We start from the raw sequence: 23,098 nt of genomic DNA, 5'->3' as shown, positions 1-23,098 counted from the left end.
AGGAAGAGGAGGAAGAAGAGGAGGAAAGAAAAAGAATGCTATAGAGGCAGGTGTGGGGGAGGGCAACTGGGAATATTGGTGAAGGGTGTTGTACACTGTATAACTGAGACTCAATCATGAACAACTCTAACTGTGTATCTCATGGTGATTCAATTAAATACCTTTAAAAACTAGATTTTTTTTTTTTTTGGTTTTTAGGCCACACCCGGCGGTGCTCAGGGGTTACTCCTGGCTGTCTGCTCAGAAATAGCTCCTGGCAGGCAGGGGCATATGGGACACCGGGATTCGAACCAACCACCTTTGGTCCTGGATCAGCTGCTTGCAAGGCAAACGCCGCTGTGCTATCTCTCCGGGCCCTAGATTTTTCTTTTGAGAGACAGATGACTCAAAGTACTGGCATGAATTGTGTTTCAAGAGAGAATCCTGGGCTTGACCCTGGACACTGCATGGTTTCCTGAACAGCACTAAAAGTGACCTTTAAGCACTGAGCCAGAAGTAGCCCTTTAGCACCATGAAATGTGGTCCAAAACTAAAATCTTAAATTTATAAATCTTATAATTTATAATTCTGATAACCCAGCAATTTCACCTTTAGATATTTGTTACAAGGAAAATGTTTAAAAATCTCTCTCCACAGGCCGGGTAGGTGGCGCTGGAGGTAAGGTGTCTGCCTTGCAAGCGCTAGCCAAGGAAGGACCGCGGTTCGATCCCCCGGCATCCCATATGGTCCCCCCAAGCCAGGGGCGATTTCTGAGCACATAGCCAGGAGTAACCCCTGAGCGTCAAACGGGTGTGGCCCAAAAACCAAAAAAAAAAAAATCTCTCTCCATACAACTCACCAAACCATTGGAAAAGAAAAGCTACAATGATTAGTCCTTGTTAAAAGGAAGCTGGTCTCCTCTGTGTACTTAAGGTGACATCTGTGAGGGGCTGGAGTAGTAGAAGCTGGTAGGGTGTTTACCTACTCCAGTCCCTGGCATCCCATATGGTCCCTAGCCTGCCAAGAGTAATTTCTGACCATAGAGTCAGGAGTAACCCATAAGTGCCACCAGGTGTGGCTAAACACTTCCCCACCCCCCAAAAAGATAAAGTCATCAGCAATCATAGTTCTAAAACTGGAACGGGGGTTGGGGCCACATCTGGCAATTGCTTGAGGGTCAGCCCCAACTCTGTGCTCTGGGATTGTTCTCATAGGGTAGGGTTCAGGAATCTGAACCCAGTCTCCCATATGCAAAAGCATGTGCTTAGGCAGCTGAACTGACTGACTCTTGGGGCCCCGAAATAGTGCATCTGGAGGAAACCAAAGAAAAGGGTCAAATCTTCCCAGTTGAGGTGAAATCAATTTTCAGCAAAAGAATAGAATGAGGAGACACGGAAAATATGCACTACCAGATAGCCAACTGCTAGGTGTCATGAGAGAGAGGAAAAGGGGCTATTTTCCATACACCACCCCCCACCCCCTATGGCTCATGACTATTGGGGGAAAAAGGACATTTTCTGTTGGTTCGAATCTCGGTGTCCCATATGGTCCCCCGTGCCTGCCAGGAGCTATTTCTGAGCAGACAGCCAGGAGTAACCCCTGAGCACCACCGGGTGTGGCCCAAAAACAAAAACAAAAAACAAAACAAAAAAAAGGACATTTTCCATGATCTTTCCATCTATCCTCTTCCTTCTGCCCTGAGTACGTCAGGGAAAGTCCAGAGGGGGAAAACTTCTTTGCTTCCTGATCTTGCAGGGAGCAAGCCAAAACCACATCCAGACTGGTTTCTGCTGCAGAAGTGCTTGGGTTTAACCAAAAATTAACAAATTAATAATCTCTGGTGTTTTATCTGCAAAAACCTGCCACTGAAAACTCCAGAACCATGGCAAGAAACTTGAATCTTTTTTCATCATCCAAATGGATCCTGAATAAGCTCTCTCTCTCTCTCTCTCTCTCTCTCTCCTCTCTCTCTCTCCTCTCTCTCTCTCTCTCTCTCTCTCTCTCTCTCTCCTCTCTCTCTCTCATTGTTTAAGGAGCTGTCATACTGAAGTGATTAGATTTGGGGTCGAATGAAAGCTTTCCAGAATTGTAATTATCTCGACAGTGTTCGATAAATAAAGTTGATTTAAAATATTCATCTCAGTGAGTGAATTATTTACATGATCTTATACTCTCTGGATAGTACAAATATTGTGTTTAATCTGATTAGCAGTTCTTTATTCCCTGAACGTCACACCAGCAGCACATGGACAGCTCTGAAACTAGACATATTTGACATGGCAAGAGACATTCATTGCATCTACAGCCTGAATTGTTGGAGTTTTAAGACATAGGTGAAGAACCTGGTGTTTTTATTAGATAAAAGAATTTGATGTTTACTTGAAAGCCATGGAAGGGGAATGTTCAAAACCATGAATTAAATGTTCCAAAAGTCTATTCCACTCTTTTAATCGATTCCCTGTTAGAGCACACCAACTCCTTCTCACCATCTTCCTTCACTGATAAACCCAGTCACTGATAATCCTAGGAAGGCCACACTGGAAGGGACTAGTGGGCGTGGATGATCATAAAAGCGAAGGTAGAAAGGTCAGAGATAGGCCTTGCCAGCTGTTTCTCCTTTTCCAGCACTTTCCAGAGCTTTCCATTTGAATGCTTAACACCTTCCTCGGAGACCCTTTGAGTTGAGTAATAGAAATCACAGAGTGACACCTAGAGATTTACTGGGCCCTGACCCATGCTTTTGGGTTTTATTGTTGTTGGGGGAAGGGTGTTTTTTTTTGGGGGGGGGTTGTTTGTTTGTTTTCAGGTCACAGGTTCAATTCCCTCAGCATCACTGGGAATGACCCAATGTTCTATAGGAAGGAAGGAAGGAAGGAAGGAAGGAAGGAAGGAAGGAAGGAACGAACGAACGAACGAACGAACGAACGAACGAACGAACGAACGAACGAACAAACGAACGAACAAACGAACGAATGAAGCATCAGAAGATATGGGTGAATTGTCCAAGACAGACCAATTAAATCCTGCTTTGCCTTACCCAAGATTTGAAACTCAACACTGGGAAGGTTGTCCTGGGAGCATGTGGGGGTCCAGAAGAGGAGGGCTATCACAGGATTTAGTAGCGGTTACAAACTGCATCTTGAAACCTGGTTGGAACTGGAAGAGATCATGATAAGTAAAATATCCAGAAGGAAAATGAACACAGGACAATCTTACTTCTCTGTGGTCTCTAAAGTAACATGATGAGAAACTGGGGATAGTGAAGAGGGGGGCCTAGATCACTTCTAACCTCAGAACTTAGTGAGGAGAAAGACGAAGAAGAAAAGAAATCTAGACAGAAAGAAGATGAGAAAGGGAAGTAGTGGGGAACACGGGTCTGGGCTTCGGTTATCCTGGGGCTGTGGGAGAGTGGGACAGTGAGACATCCAAAACACAGACTCAACAACAAGAAAAACATGACATCTAAACTGTAATGTGGAGATGATAGAGTCTGGGAGCACACCATTGTTGTGAGCTGGTGTGGAAATATACTATGCCTAAAACTCCATTATCAATAACATTGTAAATCATGGTTCTTTAAATTGAAAAAAATTGTTAAGCGGGGTGGAGCAATAGCACAGCGGTAGGGCATTTTCCTTTCATGCAGCCAACTCCGGATGGACCCTGATTTGATCCCCAGCAACCCATATGGTCCCCGTGATTGCCAGGGATGATTTCTGAGCATAGAGCCAGGAGTAACCCTTTAGTGCCGTTGGGTGTGGGCCCTCAAAAAACAAAACAAACTTTAAACATGCAGCTTGTCAACAATACAAGCCACATTCTTTACATATGAAATTCCTGGATAGCAGGTCCATCGAGACACAAAGTGATTTAGGGGTTGCAGGATTTGGAAAATAAGAGGATGGAGAGCAATTGCTTAATGTCAGGAAGGTTTTTTTAGGGGGGCTGTAAACTGTGTTGGGAGCCACTGGAAAGTGAAACAAAAACTTCAAATACTTTGGGACTAGAGGAAGGAAGGAAGGAAGGAAGGAAGGAAGGAAGGAAGGAAGGAAGGAAGGAAGGAAGGAAGGAAGGAAGGAAGGAAGGAAGGAACGAACGAACGAACGAACGAACGAACGAACGAACGAACGATGGAGGACGGGCGGGCGGGAGGGAGAGAGAGAGAAAGAAAAAGAAAGAAAGAAAGAAAGAAAGAAAGAAAGAAAGAAAGAAAGAAAGAAAGAAAGAAAGAAAGAAAGAAAGAAAGAAAGAAAGAAAGAAAGAAAGAAAGAAAGAAAGAAAGAAAGAAAGAAAGAAAGAAAGGAAAGAAAGAAAGAAAGAAAGAAAGAAAGAAAGAAAGAAAAAGAAAGAAAGAAAAAAGAAAGAAAGAAAGAAAGAAAGAAAAAAGAAAGAAAGAAAGAAAGAAAGAAAGAAAGAAAGAAAGAAAGAAGAAAGAAAGAAAGAAAGAAAGAAAGAAAGAAAGAAAGAAAGAAAGAAAGAAAGAAAGAAAGAAAGAGGGCCCGGAGAGATAGCACAGCGGCGTTTGCCTTGCAAGCAGCCGACCCAGGACCAAAGGTGGTTGGTTCGAATCCCGGTGTCCCATATAGTCCCCCTTGCCTGCCAGGAGCTATTTCTGAGCAGACAGCCAGGAGTAACCCCTGAGCACCGCCGGGTGTGGCCCAAAAACCAAAAAAGGAAGAAGGAAGGAAGGAAGGAAGGAAGGAAGGAAGGAAGGAAGGAGAAGGAAGGAAAAGGAAGGAAGAAGGAAGAAAGAAAGAAAGAAAAGAAAGAAAGAAAGAAAGAAAGAAAGAAGAAAGAAAGAAAGAAAGAAAGAAAAAAGAAAGAAAGAAGAAGAAAGAAAGAAGAAAAAAGAAAGAAAGAAAGAAAGAAAGAAAGAAAGAAAGAAAGAAAGAAAGAAAAAAGAGAAAAATGAGCCAGGGGTCAGAAAGACAGAACGGGGGGGTAGAGCACTTCCTGGCAAATTGCTAATCCACAGCACCCTATGCAGTCTCCAAATACCATCAGGAGTAAACCCTGAGTTCAGTTCAGTTCCTGTGTTAGGAATAAACTCTGAGCAAAACTGAATGTGGCCAAAAGCCAAAAACAAAAAATTATATATATATATATATATATATATATATATATATATATATACATATAGTTATAAATATACATGAAGGTAAAGAGATGGTATGACCCAACACCCCCACCCCACCCCCGCCACTGCCAAAAAATATATGACCAGGGAAATAATCAAAAGGCTGGAACCCTGCAGCACTGCCAAATCTGCTTGCTTTCTATTAGATAAAAGACTTAATTGGATCATGGTGATGGTTGCCCAGTATTGTGAATGGACTAGAACTATGACATTTTACTTTTTCTTTTCTTTTCATGTTAAGTTACTCCTGACAGTGTCTAGGAAACCATGTGATGCTGTGACATGCAAAGCAAATACCTCAGCCCCTTGAATTGTCTCCCCAACCCCTGAAATTGTACACTTTTAAAAGCTAACTTCATGTGACTTTATTTCATCATTTAGGGCTTCCCAAGTGATGCTCCAGGGCTTGCGGACCACTCAGCAATTCTCAGCACACTGGCCTGTGATTAGGGTCAGAGTCAAAAGACATGGTGCTGCTGGGCCCTACATGGGGTATAAACCAAGCCTCCAGCATGATGCAAGGAAGGCATGTACCTGTACTACCTCTCCAGCACCCCCCTTTTAAAAGGGGGGCCCACACCTGACTGTGCTCAGGGATCACTACTGATGAGGCTCAGGGAACCCATATGGGTTGTCAGGGATCGAACGTGGGCCAGCTGTGTGCAAGGCAAACTCCCTTCCCTCTGTACTATGTTTGGTTCCAGACCCTCTACTAGACCCTCCCAGATCCCTTATTTTTGTTTTTTGTTTGTTTGTTTGTTTTGTTTTGTTTTGTTTTTTTTGGGTTTTGGGCCACACCCGTTTGATTGCTCAGGGGTTACTTCTGGCTATGCGCTCAGAAATCGCCCCTTGGCTTAGGGGGGACCATATGGGACACCAGGGGATCGAACCGCGGTCCTTCCTTGGCTAGCGCTTGCAAGCAGACACCTTACCTCTAGCGCCACCTTCCTGGCCCAGATCCCTTATTTTTGAAGAGGAAGTTTGAAGTTCATTGTATCTCGACTTGAATCTCTGCTGCCATTGGGCAAGTGACTTCTCTGTGTTCTCAGTTTCTTCGTCTGGTAAAGGGATGTGATAACAGTACCGACCTCCAAGGCTGCAGTGTATAATATTAAAGAACCTGTGTACACAGCATTAGCTATTCAATGTATCTGTTTCATACATAAGTTTCTTCTCCACCGAAAACCAGAGTGTGTACACACACATACACACACACACACACACACACACACACACACAATAGAGTTTTCCTCTCCACCGACAACCAGTGTGTACACACACAAACCACACACACACACACACACACACACACACACACACACACACACACACACACACACACACACACACCTAGAAACCTGTCTTTCTGAGTCCCCGGCTCATCGCGGTAAAGGCGTGGGTTGTAGCGCGCCACCTAGTGGTAGAGTTGTGTGTGTCCTTTATAGTCTTAGATACTCCTGTCCTTCATTTTACAATCACGGGCACTGATACTTTTTTTGTTTTGTTTTGTTTTTGTTTTTGTTTTTGTTTTGGGGCCACACCCGGCATTGCTCAGGGGTTACTCCTGGCTGTCTGCTCAGAAATAGCTCCTGGCAGGCACGGGGGACCATATGGGACACCAGGATTCGAACCAACCACCTTTGGTCCTGGATCGGCTGCTTGCAAGGCAAACGCCGCTGTGCTATCTCCCCGGGCCCGGGCACTGATACTTTTGAAGGCTCCACAGCAGGCCAAAGTTTCAGTCCTGTTCACTCAGCCACTCAGATGCCAGAAAGAAAGCACAGGGTTAAGGCACATTGCCTAGCATCTGGTACCACATTGTCTCTGCAGCACCTCCAGGTGCAGTGCTGGAGGCCTGCATCCCAATCACAGAACAACCAGGTGCCCCAGGCAATGCTGTGTCTTCAAACCCTTACATTCAATTCTGGTGCTCTTGACTAAGAAGTGCTGGTAGGCCTGTGAGCACTGCTTGAGATCCTCACTACAAAAAAAAAAAAAAAAAAAAACCTAAAACAAGTCAAAAATAAAAAACCAGGGGCTGGAGCTATAGCACAGCCAGTAGAGCATATGTCTTGCATGTGACCAAAATCGGTTTGATTTCTTGTATCCCATAAAGTCCCTCCCAGCCTGCCAGGCCTGATTCCTGAGTGTGAAACCAAAAGAGACCCGAGTGCCACTGGATGTGATACCACAAACAACATATATCAGGGCTGGAGCGATGGTGTGTTTGCCTTGCACATTTGATTCCTAGCATCCCCTATGGCCCCCCAAGCCTTCCAGGAATGATTTCTGAGTGCAGAGCCAGGGGTAGCCCCTGAGTGCTGCTGAGTATGGTGATCTCAAACACCAAAATTAAGAGCCCAAAGTCCTTTCCTTGGCTCAGGAGACACCACAGCCAAGCCTTGGGGATCCAGAGAGTAGCCTATGTTTTGGGACTAAATAAGGTGTCCCCCTAACACTGAGAATACTGTGTAAGGCTGGGAGGAGAGAAGGGGGACCAAAGTGGAAAGTCTCTAGAGCATCCTGGAACCCCAGAGGGAAGACAGGTCTCAGAACTCTATGTACATGTTCTAGAGGAAAAGGGGATGTTGAGGTAAAAAAAAAAAACAAAAAACTTCCTGGGAGTAGGGGGAAAAGATCTCTTTCCTCTAGCAAGCCAGCCTGACCTCCTAGTTCTAAGCTGGCCTTGGGTTCTTGAAACCTGAGGTTGTAGGGGTCCAGCAGCAAGATTTCAATTTTCCCTGCCTGGAAGTGGGGAGTTGCAGAAAATCAGGCCCAGAGCCCAGCCTGAACTGCTCTCAGTGGGGCCCCAGCCAAACTGTTTGTGTTCAATGTCACCTGCCCACTTAGTGTTTGTGTTTGGGCTGTGTAAGCTGGCAGGGCAGCCAGGTGCGTGTGTGGGCCCTGGGCAGGTAGGAGTGATGAGGGTGTGTGGTGCTCAGGCAGTTGCAGCTGGCAGCCTGGGGCCAACTACTGATGCTCCAGCTAACTGCCCTGGCCAGGGATCCCTGGGCCAAACTGAAAATAAGTCAGTCATACAGGGACCCTCTGTCCATCAGCACAAGGATCCCCACCTATAAGCCTGTGGTTATCTGATCCTGGGGTCGCTAGAAAGGGCCAGGCAGGGACCAGCCACATGGTCCTCTCCAGGGAGAGTGAAGGACTGGTGGGGTCTCGGGGGAGGGGAAAGCTACCCTTTCCTATTTCTCTGCCCTTCCGCAGAACCCTCCTATGGTTTTATCTAATGTGACACATACAACTCTTGGTTCTTTCCCAGCCTTACCCTCCTTCCTTCATCCCTTCTCGAAGCATCTGCATTTAGGAAGTGGTTCTAATCCCAGCTCTGGGCCCTTCTCTAAGGATTCTGGGGAGCCAAAGCCAGACTAGGCAGCTACAAACCCACCTACTCCTGGCCTTCAGATGAGCGGGGCATGAGGGACTTTCCTATCAGCTGCCTCTCCCAGCCTCATCGGGCCCCACAGTGCTGCTTCTCCAGTTCCTCCATTCCCAGGTCCCCTCCATGCCTTCCCTCCCTCAAAACTGTATTCTTAGGAATAGGACTTCCCATCTTGTTGCCTCTGCACCTTTGTTTATACTGAGGATACAAGTGATTTGGTCTCAGGGTTGGATTTCGATTCCAAGACAGTGGCTCTCAATCCCACCTTGGTGCTTCATTCAGCCTCTTGGGGGTCAGATTTCCTTCTAGGAATTAGAGGGGTAGAAGGAGAGATCTGGGGGAAAGCGACATGACTGATATTCGCTCTGTGGTTTCCATGCAATTTTAATCCATGTCCCTATGATTGTAGGCCCCCCAATAAGTTATCGCGACTCTTCCCTGTACAGATGATGATGATGATGATGATGATGATGATGATAAAACATCAGAAAGCTCAAGGCCACAGAGTAGGTGAGGGGTGGAGCCATAAATGACTCCCCCTTCCTCTCCCTTCTCCCCCATGGTCCCTGGAGGTGGTGGGGGCAAGTGTCTGTTTTTTTTTAACAGCTGTGGGTTTTTGGGGGGCTGTGACTGGCTGACTTTTAGAGGAGAAAACAGCTCGAAGGCAGGGCCAACCTGTCAACCTGGAGGTAGGTGCCCATCAGTGCCTAAGGCCCAGAGCTCCGGGAGACTTCTGGGGCGTGGCTTCCCACAAGCCAAACAGGCTGAACCTGGGGTGGGGGTGGAGGTAGCCTGAGAAAAAGAACGGACCAGGGGCCGGAGAGATAGCATGGAGGTAAGGCGTTTGCCTTGCATGCAGAAGGACGGTAGTTCGAATCCCTTCATCCCATTTCGTCCCCTGAGCCTGCCAGGAGCGATATCTGAGCTTAGAGCCAGGAGTCACCCCTGAGCGTTGCCGGGTGTGACCCAAAATCAAAAACCAAAAAAAAAGAAAGAACCGAATGGAGCCCAAGAGATTGCAAAGGACGATCATTCATTCATTCCTCCTGGGCTTTGGGAATCCAAACTAAAACAAATCCCGCTTCTAGCTTCCAATTCAGCAGCCGGGTTTTCCAAGGTGCCGCCGGGACGCTCGTCTGCGCGAGGACCCTCCCTGGAGGTGGGGGGGATCCCCATCGCCACCAAAGGCAGCACCCAAAGGCGGCCGTCGGGGTCCTCCTTAGAGCAGGGCCCCGCAGGCTCCGCCTCCTGTCACTAGGCCACGCCCCGCTTCTAGGCCACGACCCCGGCTGGGTCGGGACTCGGGCGGCGAGCGCGGCGCTGGGCATTGTGGCTGGCGCGGGCGGGCAGCGGCGAGGCTGCGGGGAGGCAAGCAGGCTCGCTCGGGTGGGGGGCGCGGTGCCGGCCGGCCGCTCTGAGCGCATTCTGCTCGGACCCGCCGCTCGCGAGGCCCGGGGACGGACGCCGGGCAGGCACCGCTCGCGCTCGGAGCGCTGCGCGCGTCCTGTGTGTGCGCCCAGCGTGGCTGCCGCTGCCCCCACGGAGGGCACGGGCTGGCACGGCCGATCGCCGGGGAGGACGGCGAGGAGGCGGCGGCGGCGGAGACGGAGACGGTGGCGACGAGGCTGGGGCCTGGGAGAGAGCCCCGGGGGAGAGGCGCCCGAGCCGGGCCGCGGGAGCATGTGGGCCCGGAGCGGGGCGCGGGGTGCGCTGCTGCTGCTGGCGCTGCTGCTCTGCTGGGACCCGACGCCGAGCTACGCAGGTAAGCCGGAGAGCGACCGGGCTGGGGATGGCGGCGAAAGGGGGGGGGCCTTCTCAGCAGAACCCCCCCAAGTTGCGGCGATGGGGAGCCCGAGGCGCACCGCGGTGGGTGGGAGAGTCCCAAGTTAGCGGGGACCCTTCTTCGCCGTTCCATGACGCATGAACCTGGATGGGTTGGAGAGGGTAAGGAAAAGGGGGTTCCGAGGGTGCCTTCTGGAAGCTTGGCTTCTTTTCCGTGGGACGGCCGTGCAAATTTGGGGTCTTGCGCCTCTCGGAGGCATCGCCTGCTGGGGGATTTTACCCCCAAGCTCTCCGAACCAAACCTGCACCAGATCTGCGCTCTCTGCGGTTCGCCTGCAACTTCTCTGCCCGGCTCCGGTGCGCGGTGCGCGCTGCGCCGACCCAGACCCAGTCCGCGGATGGAAGAAGGGAAGGCGCGCGCGAGACACCTCGGGGACCAGGAGCGCGCGGCCCGGTTCCAACCAGCCCGCTACGGGTTTGGGCTTTGGGCTCTGGCTTTTTTGAAGGACTGGTAGTGGAAGGAGGCTGAATGCATGCTTCAGATCGCTTTCCCCCGACATCCACGAGCACCCAAAGGTCTGGAAGGGTCTTTTTTTTAATCCCCTCCTATTCTGTGCGTGTCGTGGAACGGAACGGGTGTTGGAGGGATGGAGGTTGTAGATTAGTGATCGAGTTTTCTTTTTTTAAGTGGGTCAGGGCGCGGATGAGGGGGTGCTCTCCTCACCTCTCTGCGCTTGCTTCGCAGGGATCCAGCAAGCGATCCCTCCCGGTAAATCCGCCACGGACTAGTATCTGTCTCGGTGCGAGACTGACTGCGATTTCTCTCCCCGGGAAGCCGTGCTCTCAGGGCTGTGGGTGTCCCAATCCACGCTGGTGGAGGGGTGCGCTGCTGCTGGTGATCCTGACTCCCCACTCAGCGGAGTATATGTGTGTGTGTGTTGTGTGTATGTGTGTGTGTGTGTGTTTAGGGGGGGCGATGGGAAGGGTCTCCAACTAGGGAGGGGTGTCACAGACCTCCCCACTCCCTTCTGCTGCGCATTTGACATTCGCACTCCCACCCCCAAATAACCTCTTGAAAGGAATGATTCCCACGGTCCCCCTCACACTCCCTGCGCTGGGAAAAACATCTCCCACATTTTATTTTTCCAGCCCTTTACAGAGTTACGACACTCAATCATTTGATCCGAGTTAATTACGATTTGGGCAGACTCTGGCATTTAAAGCGCGTTTTGAAGTTGGGAGGTAATGATGGGAGAGGGCCTGGCTGGTAAATGACCAACCTTGTTTTACAGAGCCGCTTTTGGAGTGGGAGGTGCTGGGCTTGGGTGTTGGTTTCTGCTTTGAGGGTGGGGCTTTTTGTTTTTGTTTGTTTTTTGAGGGGGTCTGGGGGGGAACTGGTGATTGAAGGGTAGGGTAACATCTCTATAAATGGCCCCGTGGGTGGATCTTGAGAAGCTGTTTTTTGTAGGAGCAAGGCAAGGATGGGGTTCAATACTGGTGTGACTGGGGGTGCCCTCCCCCTGGATAGCCAGCAGGAGAAAGACAATATAGGTTTGCTTAGCCTCCTTTGAGCTTCAGAGTAGCTTCTGGGGGGTGCAGCAGGACCTTAGGGGGTGGACCTGCCTTCCCTGATCTAACAAAGCCTCCAGCCCCCAGAGAAAAAAAAAGACAAACCCAGGCTCAGGGCTTTGATGGATTTGGGCACGAATGGTACCCAGCCAGAAATGTCCTCTAATTCCCAGCTTTGATTTCTCACTAGTGAGCAGCGCCCGTGTTGGAATTGTTCTCATTACTTAGCGCCACAGGGGCTGCCTGCCCACCAGCCTGGAGAGGGGCCAGAGTGGGGGTCTGCTTGCCTCCTTCCCTTTGCGCAGCAATGTGTGGCCCCTGGAAACCAGCCTTTGGGAGGGCAGCCTTGCCCTATCCTCCCACACAGCTATTTTGTCGTCAGTCATAGGCACAGAGCACCTTCCAGAATGTTCTTTGATTCTTGCTCCCCGACCACTGATTCTCTGAAACCATTTCTCTGATGGGGAAAAATGAGACTAGAAGGGTCAGCTCGCCGCCCATTCAATCTGGCTTTGGTTTGACCTCAGTTCAAGGGAGTAGATTGGTTTGGGGCTGGGCTGGACACCTCGGCTTGTTGGCCGTGAACAACAGAACAAAGCAAACAGGTTCTCTTTGGGTAGTGGAGAGATAACACATGGGTAGGGCTCTTGCCTTGCCCACAGCCATCTCAGGTTTGATTCTGGCGTCCTATATGGCCCCCTAAGCAACACCAGGAGTGACTCCTGAGTGCAGAGCCAGGAGTAACCCCTGAGCATCATTCGGTGTGAACCACCCCAACATATAAATTCAAAATAAAAACAGGTTCTCTTCACAGCGATGGTCTTTTGAAGGGGGAGTGTGGAAAGTCTCTTAATTCCTCAGGAGGGGGGCTAATATATCTTCTTTCTTCTCTGCTCCCTTCTCCAGTAAACAAAGGCTCCTTTTGCAGCATCTAGGAGCACCATGAAGTTTGAGGGTATAGAAATGAGACCCAGATTCTGCTCTGATTCCTTGAGAAAACTCAGCTTGTGACTTGCCAAGAAAGAAAGAGGCCACTTTGCATCAAGGCCCAGAGTTCCCCTCCTGCCCCACCCTTAAAGCCATTCCTGGGGCTTTAAATGGGCCTTGCTGGGCCCTCTGTCTGGCTGAGATATTTGAGATGGAATCAAGGTGTCCGGATAACACTTCTTTATAAGGTGCAATTAAAGCGGTGTGTTTTTTTTCCTGTGTCTCTGGAGTGTGTGTGTGTGTGTGTGTGTGTGTGTGTGTGTGTGTGTGTGTGTGTGTGTGTGTGTATGTGTGTGTGTGTGTGTGTGGTATAGTTCACACTTTCTCTCCCTCTACACTGTAGCAAATACCCATCTCACTTAAACAAATGGAAAAATCAAGATTGTCTTAATAAGCTTTCTCATTAAAGCCAAAGTACCACTGCAGGGGAGGAATTTCTCTGTAATCTCTCTCCCTCCTCTTCTCTTCTCCCCACACTGGGAATTCAGGAGGACAGAACCATTCCCTTTTATTTTTCCAACCCACTTATTTAACTGTTTGACGCTTTGGGACAGGCCCTGGCTTGCCGCCGGTTATTCTGGGACTCAGGTCTAGAACTGGGGTTGCAACTCAGGCCTGCAGACTCCATCCAGCTCTGAAGGACTCCTGCTTGCCATTTAGACTTGGTGGGGGGCTGCCAGAACAGCCTGGGCTGCGATCATGATCACAAAATTGAGACGCCTGAGACCCCCACCTGACCTTTGAAGAGCAGACTGGTTTGGCCTCGGCATCTGGTCTCACTTGGTACTTGTTGGAGGCTGCGGGTGTGTGGACCCAGGAGTGATGGTTCTGGCAGGGCCAGAGAGCAAAGGTGTGGCCTGGAGATCAGGCCTGGATCCCGGCTCAGGCTTCAGCATCTGCATTTATGTGAGGCCTTCCCTGGGCCAAGTCAGGTCCTGTGGGCCATAAGCTCAGTGCCCATTTGTATAGTTGTGGGCTGAGGGGCATATAGACTTTTTTGCTGAATTCTCAAGTTTGGGGGCCCAACTCCTGCCCATTCACTTTTTAAGCTCCTAAATTGGGTGCCCTGTTCCTTGGAGACTGAGACAGACTCAAAGCAAGGGGTGGGGTTCAGAATGGTTCCCCTGAGGCTGCCAACCCCTCATCTTTGCCCTCAGAGCTGCTGTCTGGGTGGGAAGGATACACCTCAGACTCTACTCACTAACCCCTGCAGGAAAGGGTGATAGGCTGGGCTGGGGTTCCCCAGGAAATGGGAGTGTTAGGGGGTGGGCCTGGCGCTGAGCTGCTTTGTCCTGACCAGCTTCAACAGCTTTCAAGAGTAGAGTCATTAAATCTGTGAAGATGGAATGAAACCAAACAAGTATGTTCTGGCCTCTCTCCTCTCTTCTCATTCTCCTTCTCTCTCTTTTTTCTTCTCTTTATCTCTCTCTTTTCTTTGTCTCTCCTCTCTCTTTTTCTCTCTTCTCTCTCAAAAAAATCAGAATACAGCATTCAAATTAATACAGGGAGGTCCATGGGGAGGGGTAGAGCTTGGGCTCCCCCACCCTTCACATTTGGCCCTTAAGTCAGGCTGGGCCCCCCCCCAAGCCTGCTTTCTACCTTGGTGAGGCAGGTGGGGAGATGCCAAGGGCCTTTCACCCGCATTTTTGGTGAACTCTTACTGTGGGCTTTTGGGTGATGTCCTGGCCTCTAGAAGCTGGCCTCCACACCTGAATTGAAGAACTAACTAGGACATCCCTTTCCCCCTTTCTTTCTGGGTTGGGTTGGGGGCTCAGGAGACTGAGGGAAGCACTTTCTGAGGTGCAGAGCCTAGAGCTATGGCCCTCCCTTTGTACCTCATTCTCTCCTGGACAATGAGGCCTGATTAGCAGGTGTTGCACTGATTCTTTACCTGGGGCTTAGCTCACTCCCCTGTACCTCCCATACTCCCCAGCACAATTCTGTGAGCCTGTGAAGGCCCTGCCTCTCCCTTCTCACCTCCCAGCACAGCCCCTCTCACCTCCCAACCCCTCTCCCCCAGAGGTTTATTGCAAAGGAAGGCAGAGGTTGTGAGTGTACTGTATTGGGGTGAGTGTGTGGGTAGAGGTGGGAGGGTGAGTGGGTCAGGTTGTCCATCAGGGCTGGGGATACATACAGTGGGTTCTCTGTGCAGAGAGAGGAGGCTGTGGGGTGGAAGTTGGACTATTTGTCTGTGGGATGATATGAGGAGATGACCAGGACTGTGTCTGGGTGCATGGGATATCTGTGTGGGTACAGGGGTATGGTTGTAGTGTCTTAGACCCCCCACTGGCATGAGCCCCGTGCTCTGTATGTGTTGGGTATTGCTGTAGTGTGCTGGCTGTGGAACCTGACTGAAGATATTATTGGGAATGTGTTTGCCTTTTATGTGACCCCAATTTAATCCCCATGCTCCCTTTGGTTCCCTAAATTCAGGGCCAATTATTGTCCCTTTGCTTGGGGGCCTAGGGCAGCCCCCACTCTGGTACATGCAAGCTTTCCCTCCTGGATGTGAGCAGGTCCTGCAGGTCCTGGGTGTGGGTAGAGGGGACAAAGTTGGGGTCAGAACCATAGCACGGAGGAGAGAGCATTTGCCTTACATGCGGCCAACCCGGGTTGGATCCCCAGCATCCCATAGAGTCCCTCTAGCCTACCAGGAATAATCTGAGCGTAGAGCCAGGAGTAACCCCTGGGCATCGCCAGGTGTGCCTCCCCAAAATGAAGTGGATAAAATGACTGTTGAGTCAATGAGCCCCTGATGCCTCTTGCTGCCTGTGTTACGTATGAATCATGTCTATGTTCCTGGGGGTGCAGTGGAAGTGGATAGTAGGTCCACATAGAGGACCCCTCCACAGAGGAGCCACACCAGGACACTGGAGGATCCATCTTGGTAGATAGTACTGTAGAACAACTCATCTTCACTTCCTGGCTATGGTGTTTCCTAGAGCAAATGTTTTACCTTCTCTGAGCATCCTTCACCTCCATTCACACCTTCTGTTTCTTTATTGTGCTCTCTGTGTATTCTGAACTTCCACCCAGTCACCATCCTCTTGCTCCATGCATGGCTAGTGCTGCCCTGCATGGCTGCACCCACTGATGAGTGTGCCTGGAGGTCAGGGAAGACTTCCTGGAGGAGAAAGGATAGTAATCCTGTGGCCTTCTGAAAGAAGAGCACTTTGGGTAGAGGATCACTGCTGGGGAGAGTGATGTGTCCTTGAAGGTATCTGGTGAGCACATCTACATTCTGAATTCTGGCCCTATTTATAGTCAAGCATCTGAAAGGGAAGATTTGAAGCCAGGTAGGAGGGTGAGAGAGAGCATACCAGAATTTGGGGGAAGGGGGGCTCCTTCCTGGGCCTTGGGGTGGGGACCTTCCTGAGAATGGGGTTACGTAGAGTCAGAGCTCACACACGGGCTAATGCTACTTCAGTGTCCCCCACTCTGCTTCCCCATAGTGGCCTCTTGGTGAGAGGCAGGCAAGGAGAGATGCTTCCCACTGTGTTGCCTGATAATATTCCTGCTGGTTGGGGGTCACAGGCATCCTTTGCTGCCATCACCCAGGACCCTGCTCCCCCACTTTCTGGCCCCTAGAGTCTGGAGGTAGCCAGACTCCAAGCTAAGCAAGTCTGTAATGTGATCAGAGGCGCCACCACGGGCACCCATACGCCAGCAGACCTGCAGGAAGTTGAGTCAGAAATTCCAGGAAAGTTTGTCGGCTCCTCCCCTGCTGCACAAGTGGGTCTATGACCCAGCAGGACAGCAGGGGGAGAGGAGTAGCCCAGAAAGCATAAAGGGTCCAGTCGGCTACTCTGAGACAGTCAGGGGCTGAAGTAGGAGGGCGGGCTGGGACAGCTGCTGTGTCTTCTGTGATGGGCTTCACTTGGCTTCGGGAGCACCTGTGAGTGAGTCACAGCCAGGCCCTGTGGATTCACCCTGGAGCGCCTTTAGATTTACAGCCAGGGTTGAAAAAAGCAGGGTAGAGGGTCCCCATGGTCCTGCCTCTCCCCTCACTCCTGATTGCTTCCTTTGCTTGCATTCCCAGTCCGTGCCATGTGCCACTGCTCAGTTGCAGGTGGTTCAATCCTCTAGATGGAAGAGAACATCATAGGTTTAGGGAGTGCCCCAGAGAGTGACCCCAGAGCTACAGTCAAAGGCTCTTGCCTTCTCCTGGATAAGGAGGATGCAAATGGGTGGGATCCCTGGGCTGGTAATTATGGTGCTTTTATCTGCCAATCAATCCCTTCATAACATTGGCTTTCTACTCGGGGTTCCAGGCCCATTCATGCCCACCCCCTGCCACCCTGCCTCACTCACACAGCACCAATTGCATGCACATGGTCCTTGAGGCATGGGAGAAGAACGGGTGCGAGGAGCAAAGTGTGGGGCCATGGCTGACAGTCCCATAAGCCTCTGCAGCCACTTTACCAGATTCTTGGCAGGAGCTGCTTTGGGTGCAGGGAACAGTTTTGTCTCCCAGGTTCTCTTCCTGGCGCCAGGGCCAGTGCTAGCATCCAAGGAGCACCCCTGGGAGATCCTACACTCCCCCACAGGCCCTTTGCTGAGGCAGCAGGAGGCCTGGCACAGCTGCCATACTCACACACTCGCTGTGTGTAGCTGCCCCTTGCTAACATCCATCTGGAAGTCCCGCATGGCCACTCAAGATTTCTAGACTACTCACTGGTACAGGGAGCATGTTTTCAAAGTGGATATGACTCCAAATTTTTCTGCTTTTTGTGTGTACATGCACAGAACCAGCACCAGCACCACCAGCAGAAGCAGAAAGAGAAAATTAAGGGGCAGAATCTCTGCCTTCAAGTCCTGGCTAGCAGTCTGCCCGCAGGCTCCACCTTCATGTCCTTCGATCCAAATGCACAGGGTCAAACCTGAAATCTCCAAATTGGCTTTGTCACTCAGTGCTTGTCACTCCCTTTCTTAGTGCAAATGGGGAGCTACGGGATGCAGGATGGGGTAAGAGCAATGCCCAGCAGGATCCCCTCCTCTGCTTGGAGAAACTTATGCTTCCTTCCTTCTATCTCCCACTCTGCTCTGGTCCTCCCATGCACTAGGAGTTAGGATGGCAACTTAGTGGACCCACCTTAGGGGGCCCAAGACAGAAGATAGAGCTGACAAGGCAGTCCATATTTTTTAGGGAGAGCACCTGACTGGAAGTCTTGATGTACATTTCTGAGGTCAACTCTGGCCTTGTGTGAGGACTAGTTAGATTCTGTCTTTGAGCCTACGTTAGCATGTTCGCAAGAAAAATGAAAATAAGTCCAGGTGCCAGATAGGATCAGAGGGGATAGAACCATCTAGAAGGAAACACCAGAAGAGGTACCATGGAAACTGGCCTGCAAGCCAGGGGTGCCCATCCATGTACAGAAGAAGGAGGGGGCAGAGTGGGATGTTACGCCTGGAACTAGACATGTGTGGTACCCAGATTGCTGGGTGGGGCTCCCTTTTCTGTGGGGACCTCCACTTCACCATGACAAGCCTGACAGGGCTTTGGGTGGTTTCCCCTCCTCTCCCTGCTCTCCCAACAGTGTCGGGTGGCCGGGTGCCACGTCAGGCAGGGTTAGTGTCGCTGCCGGGTTGACGTGTGCAAACAGGCTCACCATCTGCCGCGCCTGCCCCGTTATATAATCCTGAGGTCAGCGGGGAGTGGACAAGCCTTTGCATTTTTTTCTCTGCTCCCTGGACCAGGCTTTGGTCCTGGGATGAAAATGCCAAGGCAGCTGACAGAGGTTGCAAAGGGGACCCTAGGTCTCCCACACATGTTGCCTGCACAAAGGCCCCCAGCTCTATGCCTGCCTGTGCTTAACTCTGGCTTCTAAAAGAAGCTAACCAGTGGTCCCCCCCGACAACCTCAGGAATCGGAGACATTCCCCTCCCAACACCTTATCAAATTGAAACCATTTTTTTTTTTTTTTTTGGTTTTGGTTTTGGTTTTTGGGTCACACCCGGCAGCGCTCAGGGGCTACTCCTGGCTCTACTCCCAGAAATTACTCCTGGCAGGCTCAGGGGACCATATGGGATGCCGGGATCCGAACCACCGTCCTTTGGCATGCAAGGCAAACACCCTACTTCCATGTTATCTCTCCAGCCCCTAGAAACCATTTTTAATAACTAGATAACAGCCGAATAATCCTGCCCATGTCAGCTGCATCAGAGCCAAGATCCCAAACTGTCTTCCGTGCTGGCTGTGTGCTGTTGGCCAGGCGCTTTCATCCTGGTCCCAAATTTTCTCCTCCGAGCCACAGGGGGACTAAAGGCTGCATCATACAGTACTCCTGAGAACTGAGCTGGATAATATGTGCAGAGAGCAGAGAAGGCATTTAAGAAGTGCTAGTTGTTGCCATTGCTATTCAACCTTGTTTTTCTTTTTTAAAGAAAATAATATCGAAGAACCAAGTTCTAGGAATGCAAGGTTGGTTCAAAATTAATCATTGGGGCCAGAGTGATATATATATATATATATATATATATATATATATATATATATAGTACAGTGAGGAGAGTGCTTTCCTGGTCTGCAGTAGACTTGAGTTCAATCCCAGCATCTTCTCTGGTCCCCAAGAAGTGATTCTTGAGTGTAGAGCTAGGAGTAGCCCCTGAACATCTCTGGGTGTGGCTCAAAAGCCCTTTAAAATTTAAAAATAAAAGCTTAATTCATCCATTAATGAAGGAATCTATAAGAACCCTTTCATTTTTGAAACGTATTTTATTTCTGTAATTTGTTTTGTTTTGTTTTGGGGGCACACTCAGTGGTTTTCAGGAATGACTCCTGGCAGACTCCTTAAGCCATTTAGGATGTGGGGTATCGAAGTCAGGTTAGCTGCATGAAAGCAGATGCCCTCTTTGTTGTACTGTGGCTCTTGCTCCTATTTTTATAATTTATTAATTTATCATTGGTTTATGGTATTTTAGAATTTTATGTTCTTGAACCAGATTTCATAACGAATAATCAAATTATTGTTATTCACCATATGAATGATTTGAAGGAAACCAAATCACATCTCTGTACATGCTGAGAAAACCCTGGGAGAAATGCACCACCAATTCATGGAATAAATTAATTATAAACTTAGTATGATTCAATATATGTGTATATATATAATGCCATGGGAAACCAATTAGGTCTCTCTGTATGTGCTGAGAAAGACAGGAGAAATTTACTTTTTAGTATGACTAAAAATATAGATACCATGAGGGGCTGAATCAATAGCACACAGCAAGTAAGGTGTTTGCCTTGTAAGAGGCTGACCCTGATTCAATCCCCAGTATCTGATAAGGTCCTTCAAGCACTGCCAGGAGTAATTTCTAAACAGAGTCAGGAGTAAGCCATGAGCACCACTACCACTGGGTGCGGGTTCCCCAAAAATGAAAGCAAAACAAAACAAATACATACATATACACACTCACTCTCACACTCTCTCTCATACAATGGAGGCCAGAGAGATAGTAGAGCAAGTAGAACATTTGCCTTGCACCAAGTAACTTGGGTTAAATTCTTCTTATCCCATATGTCTTCCAAGCCCCACCAGGAGTGATTCCTGAGTACAGAGCCAAGAGTCAACCATGAGTACAGCTAGGTGTGACCCAAAAAAAAAAAAAACAAAAACAAAAAATTAGTGTGGGTGCATGTACACATGTGTGCCCCTTGCAAAGTTGGTAGGAATGTAAAAATCATATAACCTCTTAGGAAAAAGGCCTGGAGATTTCTTAGGTATATATAAAAATGGAAAAGCCACATGACAGTGAATAACCCCTGCTAGGTTGGTTATTCACTCTAAAGGACATGGAAGGACAGATTTGAGACACTAGTCCCACCTCTGTGTTCATACCAGCATCACTCACAGTAGCAAAAATATGAATTGAACCCACTTATCCAGGACAGATAACTGGATAAAAACACTGCAGGAAACATCTCAATGGCCTACTGCTCTGCCATTCAAAGGAAGATGAAATGAAGCCTGGTGGGACACAATGAATGGAAGAGGAGGCGATTGTACTAAGGGAAATAAAAAAGGAAAGACAATTACCTGACAACTCACTCTTAGGGAAACATCTGTATGGAGGAGGAGAAAGACAAATGAAGTAACAGGGGACAGGGACCAATGGTAGGGTTCAGAAAGGACAGAACTAAATATCCAAGCTACAGAGTCAACACACTGAAATCATGAGAGCCAAACTTGAACAACCAAAATTAAACACGGGCCTGTGATGATGACAGGCTGGGTTGGGAGATGGTGGCATGGGATAGACTCTGGGAACATTGGCAGAGGGAGGTTGACACTCGTGGTGGCATCAGTGCTGGAACATTGTATGTCTAAAACCCAACTGAAGGGCCGGGCGGTGGCACTAGAGGTAAGGTGCCTGCCTTGCCTGCGCTAGCCTTGGATGGACCGTGGTTCGATCCCCCGGTGTCCCATATGGTCCCCCAAACCAGGAGCGACTTCTGAGGCATAGCCAGGAGTAACCCCTGAGCATCACCGGGTGTGGCCCAAAAACAAACAAACAAACAAACAAAAAACCCAACTGAAAATATTTGTATATCACCATGATTTAAATTAAATTTGTTAATAAAAACTAGGGGCCAGAATCACAGTACAGCAAAGAGGGCATTTGCCTTGCTTGCAGTTTACCCAAGTTCGATCCCCTGCATTTTATAGGGCCCCCTGAGCTTGCCAAGAGTGATTCCTTTTTTTTTTAGGAGTGATTTCTGAACACAAAGTCAGGAGTAACTCCTGAGTACCACCACGTGTGGCTCCCAATTTTTTTTTTAATACTAAAGCAAAGTGACTTTATGAGACTCATTTCCCAAAGGATGGAGTACTGGGTGGGTGTTTTGGGGTGGCTGGGGGCACTAGGACTTTGGAAACAGCCCTGGTGAATCCTGTACACATATAAAGGTGAGAAATTAGACCCCTGAACTTTTAGAATGCTGTAAACATATGAGAAGTCAATTTTTAAAAACAAGAATAATAGTCTTAACACCATTCTCTTCCCTGAGGGAAGCTGCTAATGAGATTTCCACTAAGAACAGTAATGAAGCCCAGACATTCTCCTTCTCTGTTCAGTACTATGCTAAGTGTTAGCCAATGTGATTAAACCAGAGAAATCAGAGCCCTAAGAGTGAGTAAGGAAGTAAAACTATCCTTGCCTGACCAAGTCTTAAATTTATTTTAATGCCTCTATAATTGAAACAGTGTATGAGTGCCGGAGTCGGTCAATAGACCAGTTAGAAGTACAGTACAGAATGAGGCCTGGTGCACATGAAAATATAGGATATGACTGAGGTGAGTCTTGAAGCCTGGAGCAGGCACTTTTTCATTTTAGTGTTGCCAGAGATTGAACTCAGGGCCTTGTCAGAAAAGACCTTTTTAATCAATGGTGCCATCTCACCGGCTGGTTATCAGGAGAAAGACAATATCTGAGTCACAGCCTACCCCAAACTTTGACTGGGTTAGACATCTAAACACAAACAGCACTGGTATTCGAGCACTAGGTGAAACTGGCTAGATTCCTCCTTAACATTGAGGTAGGGAAAAATCTTCTCAAAATACAGAGGCAGGGCCCAAGTGATAGCACCACAGAAGAATGTTTGCTTTGGACACAGATGATCAGGGATGACCTGAGTTTGATCCTTGGCATCCCATATGATCCTCCAAGCCTGCCAGGAGCGAGTTCTGAGTGCAGAGCCAGGAATAACCCCTGAATGCCACCAGGTGTGGCCCCAAAAAACAAGAAAAAAATTACAGAGGCAATAACATCCTTTAATTGACCATTTTTTTGGGGGGGGGATGAGGTTTGAGGCCACACCCAATGAGGCTCATGAACTTTTCCTGGCTCTTTGCTCAAGAGTGACCTCTGACAGCGCTCAGGGCACTATATGTGCTACTGGGACTTGAACTAAGGGTCTGTTTGTTTATTTTTGTGTTTGTTTGTGATTCTGGGGGCAGGGTCACACCCAGCAGTGCTCAGGGGTTAATCTTGACAGTGCTCAAGGAACCATATAGGATGCCGGGGATCAAACCTGGATTAGCCAAGTGTAAGACAAATGCCCTATCTGCTGTGCTTTTGCTCCAGCCCCAGCATCTGTTTTCATACAAGCTCCTGCCCTCACCCAGACTGTCATGCTGCCCTCCCCCAAAATTGATCATTCTTTTAAAATTTTTAATTGATGATAGGGCCAGGGCGGTGGCCCAAGCAGTAAGATGTCTGTCTGCCTTGCCCGTGCTAGCCTAGGACGA

At 49.1% G+C, this 23,098-nt stretch overlaps 2 protein-coding genes across 3 annotated transcripts in view; one reads left to right on the top strand and one right to left on the bottom strand.

Annotated features, from left to right (window-relative positions):
- The window catches only part of SPOCK2 (SPARC (osteonectin), cwcv and kazal like domains proteoglycan 2), an 836,669-nt gene that overhangs the window by 170,252 nt on the left and 643,319 nt on the right, over window positions 1-23,098 (bottom strand). The window lies entirely within an intron of this gene.
- The window catches only part of UNC5B (unc-5 netrin receptor B), a 67,043-nt gene continuing 53,928 nt past the window's right edge, over window positions 9,984-23,098 (top strand). For both annotated transcript variants that reach the window (XM_049789100.1, XM_049789099.1), the window contains exon 1: window positions 9,984-10,275. In XM_049789100.1, coding sequence (XP_049645057.1) covers window positions 10,194-10,275 — 82 coding nt within the window. In that variant the 5' untranslated portion in view covers window positions 9,984-10,193. The remainder of the gene's footprint in view (window positions 10,276-23,098) is intronic.

The sequence above is a fragment of the Suncus etruscus genome, chromosome 15 (assembly GCF_024139225.1).
Source record: "Suncus etruscus isolate mSunEtr1 chromosome 15, mSunEtr1.pri.cur, whole genome shotgun sequence".
NCBI classification, from domain to species: Eukaryota; Metazoa; Chordata; class Mammalia; order Eulipotyphla; family Soricidae; genus Suncus; species Suncus etruscus.
Note: the sequence above shows the minus strand (reverse complement) of the source record. Positions and strands in the feature narration are given on the sequence as shown.